Source organism: Coffea arabica, chromosome 3c (genome assembly GCF_036785885.1).
Source record: "Coffea arabica cultivar ET-39 chromosome 3c, Coffea Arabica ET-39 HiFi, whole genome shotgun sequence".
In the NCBI taxonomy this organism is placed as follows: Eukaryota; Viridiplantae; Streptophyta; class Magnoliopsida; order Gentianales; family Rubiaceae; genus Coffea; species Coffea arabica.
The window spans coordinates 15,042,409-15,061,326 of record NC_092314.1 but is presented as its reverse complement, the minus strand read 5'-3'; the positions used below and the strand labels follow the sequence as shown (position 1 = coordinate 15,061,326).

Here is an 18,918-nt window from a genome sequence, read left to right as displayed (position 1 = left end):
CAAGTGACAATCCTTTGATTTACTAAAAGAGTATTTGGATCTGTTCATCTCTGGGAAAGCACAATGGAACAATGAATAGTTGACAACCTTGATTCCAGACAGAGAAGTTTGTCTTAATGGAATGTCAAAAATCGAAAGTCTCAAAAGGGCTTGATGACAAAACAGCTTGTCGAACAAAAAATGGACATCATGGATGATAAGATTGGGAAAGGTCGAACGAAAACTCATGTTTACACGATTTTCGAAGGTGAGCGGATACAATGATGGTGGCAATTTCTTTGTTTTTCTCTTTTGCAGGAAAGTTTCAAATGAAAATGACAACACATCACACTGGGGCAAATCTTTGGATAATTTTTCAAGTAAGTCTTATACAGTTTCCTCATACATACCAGCATTTCATTTACATTGCCACTAAACATGGGTTAGACCCACTAGTGAGTACTTCATTTACATTGCCACTAAATATGTGTAAGTCCCACTAGTGAGCATTTTATCACATTGCCACTAAACATGGTTAGTCCCACTAGTGAGCACTTCATTTACATCACCACTAAACATGGGTTAGTCCCACTAGTTAGCACTTCATTTATATTGCCACTAAACATGGGTTAGTCTCACTAGTGAGTATTTCATTTACATTGCCACTAAACATGGGTAAGTCCCACTAGTGAGCACTTCATTTACATCGTCACTAAATATGGGTTAGTCCCACTAGTAAACATGAGTTAGTCCCACTAGTGAGCATTTCATTTACATGACCACTAAACATTCATTTACATTACCACTAAACATGGATCAGTCCCGTTTTAAATTTCTTGTTCGGGTCAATCCCGTTTCAAAGTCCTGGTTCGGGTCAGTCCCTTTTTAAATTTTTCATTCGGGTCAGTCCCATTTTAAATTTTCCATTTTAAATTTCTCGTTCGGGTCAATCCCGTTTTAAATTTCTTATTTGGGTCAGTCTCGTTTTAAATTCCTTATTCGGGTCAGTCCCGTGTTAAATTTCTTGTTTGGGTCAGTCCCATTTTAAATTTTTTGAGTTAGTCCCATTTTAAATTTCTGATTCGAATCAGTCCCTTTTTAAATTTCTCGTCTGAGTCAATCCCATTTTAAAATTTTTGTTAAAGGGGTCAGTCCTCATTTCAAAAGCGGCAGTCGTTCGAGTAGTTTGCAGTCAAATAACACAGGTAAGTATTTTGGTGTCCACTTTTTTGTCTCAAGTTTTTCCAAAACTCAGACAAAGAGGGGCAAACTGTAGACACCAAAATTTTTTGAGTTTTGATTTTTTGGTATTTTATAATTAGGTTTGACATGATAGTTGGTTATTGTCTCATCCTTTTTGCATCTTCGGAAAAAAATATATTTTTTCTTTTTTGCCTTTAAAAATTCATTTGCATCGTTTAAATTTCGAAAAGCGAAAAATTATCAAAAAATATCCTTTTTGCATTTTTAGGTCGCATCTTTCAAAGAAATGAAAAATAAGAAATAAATAAAAATTCTTTTTGCACTTTAGGTATTATGTGTATTATTTGCATCGGAAAATAGCACTTGGTTTGAAAAAAAAAAGAAAAAAAAAGAGTAAGCCACGCACGCGTGCAAGGCATGCGCGCCATTCCTTCATATTCACAAGTTGAAGCGGAGCTCAACATCAGAGGTGCAAAAATGTTTTCTTCTTTTTTTCCATTATTTCTTTCCTTTTTTTTAGCACCCTCGAATCATCTCAACCTCACCCTACTTGGCTTTCATCTAACCCTCCAAAAATCTCGTAGAGAAAAAGCCAATTGAATGGCCAAGTGAGAAGCATTGAGCTGGGGTTTGTTTGTGACCATCAAGATGAGGTTTAGGGTTGGCCATTTGATATAAAAGGAAAGAGAGGAATTGAGGGTTTAAGGGGGATGGCTGTAGGTGAGATAGTGTGGCGGCTGAGAGGAAGATAGAGAGTGAGGGAGAGCCGAGGTAGAGAAAAAAATAGAGAAGGCTAAGAAAGAAACTGGAGTGACGTCTGGAGGAGGGATTGAGATAAGTGAGAGGAGGAGACCGTGCGAGTGAGCAAGAGAGCAAGGTAGAAGAAGAGAAAATTCTGGTCAAGTGCTATTCTTAAAGGGACGAAAGAGCCATTGGAGCTGCTACCTATTGCGAGGAGTAGAAATCATCTTCATTTCATTCCACTATTAGCGCCTACGGAAAAGAAAAGAAAGCACTGTAAGTTGTCTTTCCCTTTAAGCCTTGGTTCAGATCTTGAAGCTCTCAAGCATAGGGTCTATGACTTTACTTATGGCCATTTCCCCATTAGTTATCTTTGACGTTTGAGTATACATGCTTTATGGGCTGATTGAATTGAAGAGTTGAAGCCATTGTTATTTCTGATTTTGGGTAGGGAATCATCGGATCTTTTCGTGTCAAAACCTAGGATTTTGGGGGAGGGGCCGATTTCCTTCATTTGTACTGTTTTTTGTGATGAAGTATAGCTTGGTATGTGCTGGTTGTGAAAGCTCAATGAAAACTCAAAGTTTTCAGAGGCTGCCAAAGTTTTTTAGTTGAGGAAAGAAGAAAGTTCCCAGCTTTATATGTTTTCCTATAGTTTGACACTTCATGACTTGAGTCCTTGTGTTGTGGTTGAGTAGGACTATCAATAAGTTTTTAGAAGCTAGTTGTTGGGCTTGATAAATTCAGATCATGCATGAAATGCTGATGTTTGGTTGCTAGTTTCATGAGTCATTCCTTTTCCCTTTGCTATGACTGGGTTTCAGATGATTTCCTTGCTCATGAATCTTGTTGTGTTGGTGAATCATTGATGATTGAATGATTGTTGTATAGAATGCTTGGGTTTTGTTTAGAACTTTTTGCGAATTTTTTGGGTTGCGTTTGTTGGGTAGTGGGCAAGGGTTGAAGTGGTTCTTTGCAAAGGTTAAAATGTCTTCTTTCTCATTGCTTGTGTTCTCCTTTGCTTCGCACATTCCTGTCTTGGTAGTCTTGTTGGCTCAAATGGACAGTTTAGTTCATTCTTTTGATGTTAGTTCCTGGTTGTTCATGCTAGAAGAATACGCAGGGTAGTCTTGTTGTTTTGATCTTGTTGTCTTGCGTTTGAGAATGTAATCTGATAAGCTGCAATAGGGAATCAGGAAAGTTGCAGAAGTTCATTGTCTTCCTAGCTTGCATGAAGATTGCATGAAACTTCAGAGAAATTATATTTTGACCTTTAAAGTTTCTCTTGATTCTACTATGACCAAATAAATTGAAAAACTAATCAATTTTACCCCTTCAACATGTTGTTTTCCTTTGGCATGCTTTAATTTGATTCTTGGACAGAATTTTTAATGAGTCTTAGGATGAATCTGAAAGTTTAACGATTTTTTTTTTTTACTTATAGTTTTGTATTTGAATTTTTAGTGGAATGTTTGAATTTTTTGTCGTTTTAATGGGTTCCTATTTATTTTTGTGAATTTTATCACTTGATTGGTAGGTTTCACCTTAAGTCTCTAATTTTAATTTATTTCCTTTTAGACCCTTAATTTTTGTAATGATGCTAAATAAACCCCTCAAAATTCTTTAGTTCTTGCAATTAAGTCATTGCTTGTTTTAATTTCTTAAATATGGGTTGTTCACCTTCCTTTAAATGCCTTGGATTGCTTCAATTTCATGCTTATCCCCATATCATGTGATTACTCCTTAATTAAAGTGATGTTTTGACCTTTTTTTATTATTTTAGAGGGTAAATAAGTAACTCGTTCTATTAGGACATCCACTCAAGGGAGGTACACTCTATCCCTTATTTTTGATTTTACGCGACCCTATGTGTCTCTATGTGACTTTATGTGCTTAATTGCATGCCTTTTGAATGTGTTCATTTTATTTATTTATTTATTTGTTTTATTTTTTTTAATTTTTGTATATTTATTTTAGTTCAATTTGTAATTATTTGGGAAGGCAATTAGATGCCACAATTGTAATAGTTAGATATTTCTTTTAATTATTTATTTTATTTCCCCTTTTATATTATAGTAGGGCCCCCCTGATGTAATAGTTATATCTTGTTTGCTTTATTTGCTTGGTATGTCTTGCATGCTTATGTGTTATGTGTTATCCGTTTTCTTAGAATCTTGCATCTAGATATCATGCTTATGTGCTATGTGTTTATGTGATATTATGGGTTTTCTCGCTTTATTATGTTTTAATTTAGTCATAATCAATGTGTGACATCACCACACTAGTCCAACGTTAGTTGTGGCCCTTTGTTCCGATTTTTCACTAGTCCAACGCTAATGAGGACTCATAGACATGGGCTAGTTCAATGCTAGACTCAATAGGGCCGCCCCTCGCTAGTACATACTCGCATGCCTTCACTATATTTTCATGCATTTTTCCTTTTAGTATTTTTACATTTTTGCATGAACCTTTACTCTTTTCCCGCATTTGAAATACGATCTTTAGGACTTTGCATTTCATTCTAGTTATTAGGGTCATCTGCTTGATTAGGTTAGGAAGTTACCCTCCTGGTAAGGGAAACGGACGAGTATGGCTACACATAGCCTTAGCACGCTCGTTTTCTTTCTAACCAAGAGGTAAATCAAAAGTCACAATTTAGGGTCTCCCCGTATCCGTCTTGTTTGCATTCCTCTAGGGCTCATGCATTTCTAAGGCACATTACCATTTGCACACTCCACTTTACGCACTATCATTTTTCCACATTTTCACTTCACACACTCTCATCCTACACATTCTCACTTTGCACATTATCACTTTGCACTCTCACTTTACATATTATCACTTTGCACACTACTATCACTTTACACATTCTCACTTCACACACGCTCATTTTGTTCACATTGCACACATTCATCTCACTCATTTTTACATCATTGGCACTATTTGTGACCTCTTGGAGAGTTTATCCTTGGCTATCACAACTCATGTGATCTAGTCCGATTGAGCCTCTAAGAGATATTTGTCCCTTTCGATTCATCATTAGATTTAGGATTGCATCCATGTTAGTTACATCTAAATGCGATACATCTTTAGGTTAGAAATTAGGAAAATCATGACTAAATCATGCAACTAGCTTAGTCTAGATTGAGAGGGTGCCTTAGACATTGTCTTTGCCTTCCATCTCTTCAACTGTGACCCCCGAACACTTTTTCTGATTTTCGTAGACTTAGGAGTCGTTTAAAAGGGTTTTCTATAATTTTTATTTAAAAATTTATTTTTAGGTGACTTGGTACACCTTAAACTTGATACCAAGTGGTGACTCCAAATTTTATTCAAAACCCTTTTAAACTATTATTTTGGGTCAAATCGTCTCATTTTCAAAGTCCCATTTAGACCCATTTTCTTTATTTTCTAAAAAATAAAAAACTCATTTTTACTCAAGAATAATCCAAAAATTCATTTTTCCTAAAGCAAATTTATTTTTCTTTATTTTCAAAAAATGGGACGCGACAAGTTAGACTTTTATTTGCTTATGTGTTTGTATGCTTGCGTGTTTACGTGTTTATTCGCTTCATTAGGGTTTTGCATTTAGATATTATGCTTATGTGTTATGTGCTCTATGTGCTTTATGTGTTTACTTGCTTTAATTATATTTATATGATTTATTTAGTTATATTAAATGCATGACATCACCACACTAGTCCAACACTAGGTGTGACATTTTTCCCCGATTTCTCACTAGTCTAACGATAGTGAACACTTGTAGAAATGGGTTAGTCCAATGCTAGACCTTTTAGACCGTTTTTCGCGCTAGATTCACATTTTTTGCGTACATTCATCGCATTTCATACATATTTTACATCTTTAGGATATTTTCTCATATTGCATGATATTTTCTCTATATATTATCTCCCCTATCCCTAAATGTGCAAAACACGACATTTAGACTTGCATTCCATTTAGGAAAAATAGAAGTATGTTAGCTTATTTGCTTGATTAGATTAAGGGAGTCACCCTTCAAATATGGGAAATGGACAAATATGGTTTCTTAGGTTTAGCACGTTCGTATTTCCTCTATAAAAAGAAAAAATTGAGTCACGAATCTTAGCTCCTGTACCCGTTATGGTTCATTCCTTTTTTTTAGGTCATGCATATTTATATATTATAATTCTTTTTTTTTGAGTCTCATTTTACATATTCTTGACCTCTTCTAAGAATTATTTTTGGGCATTACAATTAATGTGATTAGTACCAATTAAACTCTGCAAAAATATTTCAACACTCCCGATATCCATTAGGTCTAGGTTTGCATCCATATATAGTAACATCCAAATGTAATAAGTTTTATAGGTTAGATTAAGAAAATTTTCAACTAAATGTCACAACTAACCTTGGCTAGGTTGAAAGGGTGCCTTAAGTTTGATTATATCAAATCTTTGCCTGCCCTTTCTTTAACTGTAACTCCCGAACTCTTTTCTCTTATTTTCAAAGATTTGGAGTTGTTTAAAAAGGGTTTTACCTATTATTATTATTTATTATTATTGATAAATTTTTAGGTGACTTGGTACACCTTAACTCAATATCAAGTGGCGACTCCTATTTTTTTTCTTAAAACCCTTTTTAGACTATTATTTGAGCCCAAATCGTCGCACTTTTTAAGTCCCATTTTAAGCCCTTTTCTTTTGTTTATTCTCTAAAATAAAAACTTGTTTTCCAAATCAAAAATTCATTTTTCTAACACCTTAAATACTCTTAAATTTATTTCATTTTTTTCAAAAAAATGGGGCGCAACAACTAGGATACAGTCTCGCGCAAGGTGCACGACTAGAGTTAGTGATAGAGTTGGTTTAGGGTGGGAGAGCCCTTTCTCGCCTTCGGCCATCACCTAAAAGCTCTTCTCATCCCCTACCCTATCCCCGATATCTTTAACTTCGCCTCATTTTTCGCCCTCCACCCCACCTCATTACTATTTTCATTTTCCATGTGATTTTCTTTTTATATATTTATAACACTAATAATAGATTTACTAATCATTTCTTTTTGAATTTTTAGCAAAAATTTAACATGAGATAAAGTTTAAAATTTAGTTTTACCTTGTGAATCCATTTCTCTATATTTAATATTACATAAATTCTAAATCAATTATCATTATTATTTTATAAACAACATGCCGTAACAAAAAAAATGTAAACTAACATAAGAAAAATTTCACAAAAAATTATATTATATTATCACTAAAAAATATCATATTATTCATTTCATATTACATATATATATATATAATCAGGGTAACTTTTTTATACACTGTTAGTGTATTTTTTTTTTTACACTAATAGGTTAGATTATTCCACATAACATAAATTCAAAATTGAAATTTAAATCATACACATATGGCATACATTCAAAACTGCTAGTGTAAAAAATTCACTACACTATCAGTGCATAAAAAGATAATTCATATAATTATATTATATTATGCATTTTATATTATATATATAATATGGGTTGGGGATTGGACAGGGGTATCTTTCCCTGCCTTTTGCCCAGTTTAATACGGCAGGAGAAAGTCTCCCCTACTCGCATTTTTCCTTGCCTTATTGAACCCTTGTGGGTATTTCGCCCTCATTGCCATCCCTCAAAACAAATAGGGAGTTCATGATATATTTCTAACTCAATAATAGGTTCAAACATTAGCCAATAATTTAGCTCATACCATATTTACAAAGGGCTAATTATACTATGCTCCCTTAAACTTGGCTCTAGTTACACTTTGTCCCCCTAAACTTCAAATATATATATATATATATATATATATATATATATATATTCTCCTTACAGTGAACTTCTTGACGGGGTTTGTGAGAACCTAGAAATTTGATAATTTATCTAGTTTAACTACATGGTACTTTATTTATTACATCATCTATTTGTTATTTGTTGATTTGTTGATGATTTTGCCTTAATGCTTTTATTAAATTTTACATGTGAAAGTTAATGTGTGGGGTAAAATGAAAATTTCCTTTGTAGTGGGGTGTAAAAAGGAACTTTTGGAAAAAAAATGAGGACTTTAGTGCAATAAGAGAGAGAATTGGGATAGTTGGAGCTAGAGAGCACTAGAAGGTGACAAGTGTTGGAACACTTGGAGTTAACAAAACTCTAGAAGGTGACAAGCGCTACCATAGGAACCAAGTGAGACATTTGACCAAGCTTTTTTATCATTTAATCTTTCCTTTCTTGGCTTAAAAAAAATAATAAAACAACCAAAATCAAGAGGAAAGGAGAGAGAGGGGGCTAAGAGCTAGAAAAAGAAAAGAAAAGAACAGAAAAGAAAAACTCAACTTTCTTCCTCCATTTTTTGCTTCAAATCTTCCCCAACTTTGGTTGATTCTTGAAATCTTGCTTGGATTTGAAAGAAAGTCTTGCTTGGGGGCAACTCTTGGAGGAAATTTGGACTTGTTACTTGGTTAAAATTGCTAAGAGAGGTATTGGCTTGAAACCCTCTTTTTCCTTCAAGTTTCTAGTAGATTTGTAGCTAGAAAAATTGAATCTTTGATGGTTGTTGATGGGTTTCCTTGAAACCTTGATTTAGGTAGATGACTTGATGAAAATTCCTTATATTTTCATGGCAAGTTAGGTAGATGACTTGAGATTCATTCTTGTGCTTTTATGATGAATGTTTATGATAGATTTTGGTGTTTTAAAACTTGATATTGTGGCTTGTATGTATATTTCTTGGAATGCTTGAATGTTGGTTGGTTTTGTTGCAAATTTTGGTGGAAAAATTCTGTTTTGAAAACTTCTTGATGGTTGAAACTTTTGAGTGCTGTTAGCCCTTATTTTCAAGAAATTTTGGGGAAATCTTGCTCCACAAACTATGTTGGACATTAAACTTTGATTATGAGTTGGATTTGAACCAAAATTATGAGTTTTAGTGGGAAGGTTGAGTCAAGTGTTGCTGAAAATTTTGTTCCGCAGGAGACTCTGAGCAGTTTTGGAAAATCTATTACATCTTGGTGTAAAAAAATCTAAATTGAGTTCCACTTTTGCGTTTGAAACTAGATTCAGAGTGTATTCTACCGTAAAAATTTCAGAATTTTTCTCAATTTTTATGAATATCTATGATTTTCCAAAATTGACTGAATTTTCACATCTACTCTGTTTTTCTACTTGATGAAGCAGCAACTTGAGACTGGAATTTGACTAATTTATGGATAGAATCTTACAAATATGTATTCTGAAAAATTGTAGTCCTTTGAGTCTATTTTCCAACAGTATAAAGTTTATAAATTTTGAATTCAAGAAACTTGCGATACAATTTTTCAAACAGTATTGCGCAAAACTGGAGAAAATTCTATTTTCTAAACTTGTTCTTGCTTCCATTTCCAACTTTAAGTTGGAGTTGTTAAACCATTTTAAGTTTGGTTTTATGAGTGGAATTGAGGTTTAAATGAAAGGAAATGAGTTTCTTCAAATTATTTTAGGTCGGATAATTTCCAACTTTGTATTTCGAAAGTTTTGTTCTATTTTCTTCAAACGTTTGATTATAATTGATGCTCTTGTGCTCCAAATGACTTTTGCAACGTTGATTTAGTAAGCACATAAGATTTTCTCCTCGATTGCAACAAGAAAATATTATATTTTGATAGGTTTATGGGCATAAAACTTGTAAATTTATGCATTTTCTAAATGAAGTTTTGAAACCTCAATTTCTTCATGTATTTTGGCTTTGTATTGCTAGTTTTTTAATATAGTATATGACCACAAAACTCGAGAGAGTTCAAGAGGACGAATCAGGGTTAAAGTGATTTGATTGGTGAGTATTCCAATGCATGTTATTTGATTATGCATGACTTGAGAAAATGCTATTATTTGCTTAAGAGCTCTCATTTGAATGACATGTGAATAAGTGAATGACTGTTGTGATTTTCTTGTTTTGTTAATTTGCTATGAGCGCATGTTCACATTGCATGAATGCGTGATAAATGTGAAAGAATGTAGGCCGATGTGTACTTTATCGTATCGGCTGAATTGAGCTTAATCCTATGCTGGCACCCTATACGAGACCCGCCATTTGTGAGGTCGAATCAGTTGGACAGCTTTGGGTTCATAACTTACTAATGTTAAGTGCAAAGTTCAAAACTCTTTGCCGAAAGGCCTTGAGTACAGTGTTAAATGTTTAATGTTAAATGAGGGGATTGTTGATTTTTTAGAGGGCATAGGATGAATGTTAAATGAGGGGATTGTTGATCTTTTGGAGGACATAAGGTGGGAGTTCGGAGGTTATAAGGTGGTAAAATGTAGGGGATTGTTTATTGGCAGTTATAAGGCGAATGTTACTTCCTGTGAGCCCCGTATCCATTTAATGTTTAAATTACTATTCATCCTTTTATTTACTTGAACGAATGATTGAATACATACATGAATGTTATTGTTTATCAAGTATTTTACATTGAAAGATTCCTATTACAATTAATTGCTACACTACCAGTTTCTAAAGTTGACTATCGATTTACTTGAACCTATATTACTTGGAAAAATGTGCTTACATGTTAAATTGTGATATTCTCTTATTTTTTCTGTTTACTTGGAATGCTCACTGGACGTAAGCTCATCCCACGTTTTGTTTTCCTTAACAGGATTTGGATCCGAGAGTGCTCAAGAATACTATTGAAATGTTTTTGGAGACTTTAAGTTTTCATTTTAGTAGCAATGACCATAGTGTATATACTTTTGAGTTGTAATTAAGATAGACGCCGAAAGATGAATCTTTTGTATGTGAACCTATGTATTAGCTCTAGGATGTATGTAAATGTTATTTTGGGGTGCAATGAATATTATTTTGGTTAGTTTAAAAATTTCAAATAATTCTTGCTATGGATTGTAGTGAGTTTTGGTGAGAGTTGGGCAGGTGGTCCGCTGAACCCCCTGGTTCGCCTTATGAGAAGGTGGGGCTGTCACAGGGTTAAGATGAAATTATATTTTGCATGACCAGAATACCCCGAGCTAATTCTTGATACAATAATTGTAGCCTAATAAATGACTATTGTTTCAACAATTGCTAATTTTATTTGAGCACAACAATACCATGTATTCGATCTTTTAGCAATAAAAACAGCTAGAATATCTACAAAAAATGTCTAAACAACTCAAAGCGTTCATCTCAACATTAATAGTGCTTATTTAGATGAAGTAAAATTAATGATTGCATTTGGAATGAAGATTATTTGAGGATTTTTTTTATTTGAATGCTTTTCTTCATGTGATTATTGTGGAATGAAATGGTGATTGGAAAAAATAAAAATATAGTGAAAAACGCTTTTAAACAATCTCAAATTTTTTACTGAATAATGTAGAACCTAAACAAAATATAAAACAAGGTATGAATGTGGTATAAAAACACCAATTCATATCTTATTAACTCATAAGAATACTGTGAGAATGTAAGGTAAGCAAAGATTATCAAAGCCAAGTCATTCATAATTTAAAGGAAGAAAGAGAAGCAACAGAAAACTACTATAAAAGTTTTGGGGATTTCTCTAAAATTTGTTAACTCTACAACACAAAATTGTACTTGTTAACTATTTGATATTTCGCCATTTCTTTTTTATTTTTTATATCATGGGATTCAATGTTTTTTTCGAATAAAGTGCTCTACATTTCAACTTTACGTACAACATCATCCAACAACCACTATGTATGGGCATTACTGTTATTTTATTAAAAATTTGGATAGAAAGTTCATTATTAACGTTTCACTAGTCGATGTAGGGAGCCAAATAAATATATTTGAAGTTAAAAAGGCAAAGCATTAAAAGGAGTCAAGTTTAGGGGGTAAACTCCAATTAACTCTATTTACAATTAATAGGCTCAGTAATGGCTGCATTTGTAAGATAGGCCAAGAAGATCATAGAATGAGAAATGAATTAAAAGATGTTGGGTGAGGTCCTAAAATTTTTTTGGAAGGCACTGCAACCTGAATCTCACTTGTAAAAAGTAGCTTAAATAAATCCAATCAAACAAGAGTCCATGTGAAGTCTCACTTGTAAAAAGTTGCTTAAATCAGTGTACTTATAGGTTTGATTGTGACAGGAAGTAAGTACATGTGATGGTTTATATGATTGATTGTTTGTAGGCATTATATATTGCTCAAATTAATATACAAATGGCTAAACCACATAAAATTTTCCTTGGTCAAAACAATTTTATACTTAAAGATAAGAAATCTCCATAATCCTTACAACTGAGAAGTCCACTTGCATATTTGAAGACAAGAACTTAATTAGAATCATGAGCTTAATTACGGTAATTTATCAAAGAAATGAAAAGGCATATAAAGATAAGAAAAAGGCAATAAAACAAATACTGCATCTTGGGTTTTTTTCCTTTTTTGTAAGCATTTTTTCCCTAACCTGGTTGGTGCTTTTTGTAATTTGTTGGGCTATTTCTTTTTGTTTTCCGTGATTTTATGACTTGGGAAAGTGGTAAAAAATTTGAATTGACGACTTTGCCTACTTAAATTGGTCAGTAAAATGTTGAAGGATCAAATTGGCTCAGTAACATCAGTTAAGGGACGACATTATTTCGAATTATAGTGGAGAGACCACATTGGCCTAATAATAAAGTTAAGGGACTATAAAATTAAAGTTGGAGAACCAAAAATGGTTTAGTAAAAATTTTGGAAGACTATTCAGGTCATTTGCCCAAAAATATTTCTCTTCTTATTAATACCCAAAGAAATAATTTATCTATTTATTGATAAACAAACCAAGTGCATTGCATATGCTCCCAAACTAGTAAAGCAAGTATATATATATAAAAAAAAAAAGAAGTACACAAAGATAGAGGCAAATATTTATTGCCGAACAAAATTTTGAAAAACACTTTGATTTAGGTGCTAGTATAAGCATGTTCACTTCCAAGTCTTCAGCACATTGCCCTTTGATCATGGGGCTGGAGAAAGGAGGAAATCAAATAAAGTTACAGCAAATTTTGGAAATGTTGATTTGTGAAGTCCATCATCTCTTTAAAAAAGTAAATAATGGAGTATACCCAATAAATATAAAATGAAAAAATTGAATAAAGGAGCAGATGGGATGCAGCTGAGTTGAGAACCTTTGATATAGGCGGAGACTTGTTTTTCCGCTGTCAAAACGATAACTAGGCCCTGTTGTGTCTATGTTGATCTCATAAAGATTCCCATAAAAGTCTTCGCTCTTCATCCCCCCTCTTTTTGCCAAGTGCCAACTTGCATGAACTTTGGGAGTTACACATATTTTGACATTTTTTGAAAAATGTTTTTGAAAAAACTGTTTGAATAAATTCAAATAAATTGTTTAGTACAAATTATATATTAGTTTGATCAGAATATGCGACAAAAAATGTGTACTAGAGAGACAGAATAGATGGAACAAATATCTATGAGCACACACTTCCATAGTCATGTCAAAGTCGGTCAGAGCCAGAAGCAGGAAGAAAGCAAGCTGTGTTTTCCGAAGATGTCTCTTTTATAAGTTTATTACTAATGTTTTTCTCTTTTTTGGTTGTTTTGTGGGGAAGTTGGTTGAAGATATTACTAACAATTGTCGAGGGCACAATACGCAAGAGAAATAAAGAATCAAGAGACCTGAGTAATTAATATAAATATCAATTCTTTTATTGCTAACAATTGTTGAGGGCACAATACACAAGAAAATTAAAGAAACACCCGAGTAATAAATATAAATATCAATCTCACAAGAAGGCCATGCATCCTCTATACAGGTAATAAATTATAATGAACAACTCTAAAACCCCCTCCATTCTCGCTGACTAATCTCACTATGTCCAAATAAATAAACATTTGAGGCTAGCCACTTGTCCACTTTGAAGGCGCTAGGATGATGATTATGTGTAAGAGGGCCACCAGAGAAGTAGAAGCAAACTGGTCCATGTCAGAAAGTTTTGTGCCTATGCATTTCATGATGAAGACCTTATTGAGGAATGTAATGTCCTTCAAGGATATTTGACGTCTGTATCTTCTTCTCAAGAAGCCTTCCTTTATTCTTTGGTTGAAATGGAAATCTGCAAGATGAAGAAAGAGTTAAGAGGCTTGTGTATATGGATGTTAAGTTTATGATTTGTTTTTGCCAAGGAATAAAATGAATGACCAGTTGAATAGTAATGAACTTACTTTCTTGAAGGTGGAAAGTGGCGGAGCTGTTGGAGCTCAGTAGTGAGTTGGGGGTGGGGGAGAAGCATAAGTGTAGACTGGTGGAGGAGGTGATTTTTCGGGTGGGGGAGGTGAGGTGTAGTGGTATGGAGGTGGTGGAGATTTCTCCGGCGGTGGTGGGGAGATGTAAGGATAAGGTGGTGGTGGAGATTTCTCCGGCGGTGGCGGGGAGATGTAAGGATAAGGTGGTGGTGGAGATTTCTCCGGCGGTGGTGGGGAGATGTAAGGATAGGGTGGTGGTGGAGATTTCTCCGGCGGTGGCGGGGAGATGTAAGGATAGGGTGGTGGTGGAGATTTCTCCGGCGGTGGCGGGGAGATGTAAGGATAGGGTGGTGGTGGAGATTTCTCCGGCGGTGGTGGGGAGATGTAAGGATACGGCGGTGGTGGAGATTTCTCCGGCGGTGGTGGGGAGATGTAAGGATACGGCGGTGGTGGAGATTTCTCCGGCGGTGGTGGGGAGATGTAAGGATAGGGTGGTGGTGGAGATTTCTCCGGCGGTGGCGGGGAGATGTAAGGATAGGGTGGTGGTGGAGATTTCTCCGGTGGTGGTGGGGAGATGTAATGATACGGCTTTGGCGGAGGTTTCACCGGTGGTGGTGGTGATGTGTAGTAATAATGCGGTGGAGATACAGTAGGTGGTGGTGGGGAGACGTAATGATACGGCTTTGGCGGAGGTTTCACCGGTGGTGGCGGTGACTTGTATAGGTAAGTTGGTGGTGGAGGTGGTGGTGATTTATAGACATAAGTTGGTGGTGGTGGGGAGACGTAATAATACGGCTTTGGTGGAGGTTTCACCGGTGGTGGCGGTGACTTGTATAGGTAAGTTGGTGGTGGAGGTGGTGGTGATTTATAGACATAAGTTGGTGGCGGAGGAGATATGTAGTGGTAAGGAGCAGGAGTTGGCTTGGGCTTCTCACATTCCTCATAAGGAGTCTTGGGAGCATAAGCAAATGGTTTTGCGTAGAGCACGACTTCATAGTCAGTCTTGGACTTGACTCTGAGTTCAGCACCCGTTTTGCCCCAGTGGAGATTGGTTGGAATGTTGCATTTGGAATCCTTTGGCGCCATGTGCAGCTTAGCCATGCATGCCTTAGCTCCATATTTGCCATAATCAAACCCTTCAAGTGTGATGCTGTACTTTCCATTAATCTTAGTTTTTCCATATGCCACAATCTTCTTGTCACCAACCTTGCACGTAACCTCTACTACAGCTCCTGCACAATGTGTAGACAGAAAATTCAAAACTACAATTATTGGTGGATAGAAATAATTAAAATCATATTCGGGTTTTCGCAATTATGCTCTTCTTGTTTTTTTTTTCTTTTTGGATTACTAAAATGAAAATTAATATTAGTCAGTACCAAATGTTGGACAAACTGATAATCTATTGGAAAAATTTGGGATCTCCAGCTGCCACAAGCACTTAGTCCAACAACTAATTTGTCTTTTTCCAATTTAAAAACTATTCTACTTTTCTAACACATGGCTATTGATTATAACTTCACATATAAAAAATGTCAAGCTTAACGATCTGGACACAGTTTTTATTCAATAAAATGATACTCTAACGTGGATGATTATATTTGGACTACGTAGTCAAAGATGCCATGATTTGTACACAAAAGTTGTCTCCCGTATGACAAAGCAACCTTTTCAATTGGGATCCAGGAATTTATGAGACAAACACACAACAATTAACGGTTGTTTAATTGACTGCTTAATCATGACATAAATTACTAAATATGCATAAATTCAAGAATATGTCATCAAACTTTTTTCTCATTTACGTTAAAGTATTCTTTTTGCTGTTGCAAATAACAAAAGAAAAGCAAAAATTGCTTTCAAAGAATGGACCAACCTTCATTTTCAGAATTACTAACGTAACCCATTTCATTTTCAAGTTTAAGGAACGTTTCTGTACCAAAATCTATTACAATCATCATGGAAGTTGACTTAAAATATGTTGCAATTTAAGGATTGGGATTTTTAATTTTTTTAATTGGATTAAAAAGAAAAAATGATGTCATCTTGCAAGCAGAAAAAATTTCAGCAGATATGGAATGGAGAGGGAAGACGTACCTTTGAGATGTTTCTTGTCATGGGATTTCTTTGGGTAGTCCCAGTCGTAGCATCTGTAGCAGTAAACTTTTCCAACTACCTTAACGAGCATGGGGTGGTGGGGGTGGGGGTGGTAAGGAACTGGTGGTGGTGGAGAAGTGTAGTAGTATGGTGGATGTGGAGGCTTCACTGGTGGTGGTGGAGAATTATAGTAGTATGGCGGATGTGGAGGCTTCACTGGTGGTGGTGGAGAATTATAGTAGTATGGTGGATGTGGAGGCTTCATTGGTGGTGGTGGAGGAGACTTGTATTCATATGGTGCAGGTGAAGGAGAGGGCGGTGGTGGAGAATTATAGTAGTATGGCGGATGTGGAGGCTTCATTGGCGGTGGTGGAGAATTATAGTAGTATGGTGGATGTGGAGGCTTCATTGGTGGTGGTGGAGGAGAAGTGTAGTAGTATGGTGGATGTGGTGGCTTAACTGGTGGTGGTGGAGAATTATAGTAGTATGGCGGATGTGGAGGCTTCATTGGCGGTGGTGGAGAATTATAGTAGTATGGTGGATGTGGAGGCTTCATTGGTGGTGGTGGAGGAGAAGTGTAGTAGTATGGTGGATGTGGTGGCTTAACTGGTGGTGGCGGAGAATTATAGTAGTATGGCGGATGTGGAGGCTTCACTGGTGGTGGTGGAGAATTATAGTAGTATGGTGGATGTGGAGGCTTCATTGGTGGTGGTGGAGGAGACTTGTATTCATATGGTGCAGGTGAAGGAGAGGGCGGTGGTGGAGACTTATATTCATATGGTGGTGGGGGAGGAGACTTGTATTCATACGGTGCAGGTGAAGGTGAGGGTGGTGGTGGAGACTTGTACTCATATGGTGGTGGGGGAGGAGACTTGTACTCATATGGTGCAGGTGAAGGAGAGGGTGGTGGTGGAGACTTGTACTCATATGGTGGTAGTGGAGAGGGTGAAGGTGGAGGAGGAGACTTATATTCATATGGTGGTGGTGGAGGAGACTTGTATTTATATGGTGCAGGTGAAGGAGAGGGTGGTGGTGGAGACTTGTACTCATATGGTGGTGGTGGAGAGGGTGAAGGTGGAGGAGGAGACTTATATTCATATGGTGGTGGTGGAGGAGACTTGTATTTATATGGTGCAGGTGAAGGAGAGGGTGGTGGTGGAGACTTGTACTCATATGGTGGTGGGGGAGGAGACTTGTATTTATATGGTGCAGGTGAAGGAGAGGGTGGTGGTGGAGACTTGTACTCATATGGTGGTGGGGGAGGAGACTTATATTCATATGGTGGTGGTGGAGGAGACTTGTATTTATATGGTGCAGGTGAAGGTGAAGGTGGAGGAGGAGACTTATATTCATATGGTGGTGGTGGAGGAGACTTGTATTTATATGGTGCAGGTGAAGGAGAGGGTGGTGGTGGAGACTTGTACTCATATGGTGGTGGTGGAGAGGGTGAAGGTGGAGGAGGAGACTTATATTCATATGGTGGTGGTGGAGGAGACTTGTATTCATATGGTGCAGGTGAAGGAGAGGGTGGTGGAGGAGACTTATATTCATATGGTGGTGGGGGAGGAGACTTGTATTCATACGGTGCAGGTGAAGGTGAGGGTGGTGGTGGAGACTTGTACTCATATGGTGGTGGGGGAGGAGACTTGTACTCATATGGTGGAGGTGAAGGAGAGGGTGGTGGTGGAGACTTGTACTCATATGGTGGTGGGGGAGGAGACTTATATTCATATGGTGGTGGTGGAGGAGACTTGTATTCATATGGTGCAGGTGAAGGAGAGGGTGGTGGTGGAGACTTGTACTCATATGGTGGTGGGGGAGGAGATTTATATTCATATGGTGGTGGGGGAGGAGACTTGTATTCATACGGTGCAGGTGAAGGTGAGGGTGGTGGTGGAGACTTGTACTCATATGGTGGTGGGGGAGGAGACTTGTACTCATATGGTGGTGGTGAAGGAGAGGGTGGTGGTGGAGACTTGTACTCATATGGTGGTGGGGGAGGAGACTTATATTCATATGGTGGAGGTGAAGGTGAGGGTGGTGGTGGAGACTTGTACTCATATGGTGGTGGTGGAGAAGACTTGTGCTCATAAGGGTCTGCTGAGACCACCACTGAAACACCCAAAATGGCCAATGCCACTAGCAACAGACGACCCCTGGCGGGGTCGCCGCCTCGAAGCCTCATTTCTCGCCGGAAAACTCTTCCTGTGCAGCCAATGTTGAAGCCCTGCACCACCTCTGATGATGAAGATGAAGGAACCTGGAGCTGGAGGAGTAGTTAGAATAGTCAGAAGAGCACAAATTTTAGTGCTTTAGTTGAGAGGCTACATCTTTTGCATCCAATGTGTCAATTATTTATACAGCAAAAGAGAAAGAACTAGTCGTTAAAAGAAAGCTGTCAATCAGGGACCATTACAATTTCTTTGTTAGTTTTTTTGTAGTAAATTTTTACAATCAACTCTCCAGCTGGAAGCACCAAATAGTTTGATCACTTAAACTGAGTTTGCCTATTAATTAACTTCACCCTAATTCAGTTTTATTTTTCAGTTCATAGGTTTGCTAAGAACTAGTCACCTGCTACATTGCATAAAATGCCAACGTGCGTGCCGTTGCAGGTACAACATGCATAGAAGTGAGGGAGTAGTTGCACAATTTTAAATAATTCCACTTTCCAACCACAATTAAAAATTTGATTTTTGTGTTGCTGC

At 36.6% G+C, this 18,918-nt stretch overlaps 1 protein-coding gene and 1 long non-coding RNA gene across 2 annotated transcripts; one reads left to right on the top strand and one right to left on the bottom strand.

Annotated features, from left to right (window-relative positions):
* Positions 1-8,189: 8,189 nt before the first annotated feature.
* On the top strand, positions 8,190-10,769 carry LOC140038062 (uncharacterized). The gene is made up of 2 exons (XR_011841872.1): positions 8,190-8,405; positions 10,560-10,769. It is a non-coding gene; the product is annotated as an uncharacterized lncRNA (long non-coding RNA).
* A 2,785-nt stretch (positions 10,770-13,554) lies between these two features.
* Positions 13,555-18,540, bottom strand: LOC113735654 (uncharacterized). Its single transcript, XM_072082351.1, has 3 exons — positions 16,211-18,540; positions 14,093-15,345; positions 13,555-13,983 (listed from the first exon to the last, which is right to left on the bottom strand). Exons 1-2 carry the CDS (start codon positions 18,393-18,395, stop codon positions 14,129-14,131), a joined length of 3,402 nt encoding a protein of 1,133 aa, XP_071938452.1. The 5' UTR covers positions 18,396-18,540; the 3' UTR covers positions 13,555-13,983; positions 14,093-14,128.
* Between the last annotated feature and the right edge of the window lie 378 nt (positions 18,541-18,918).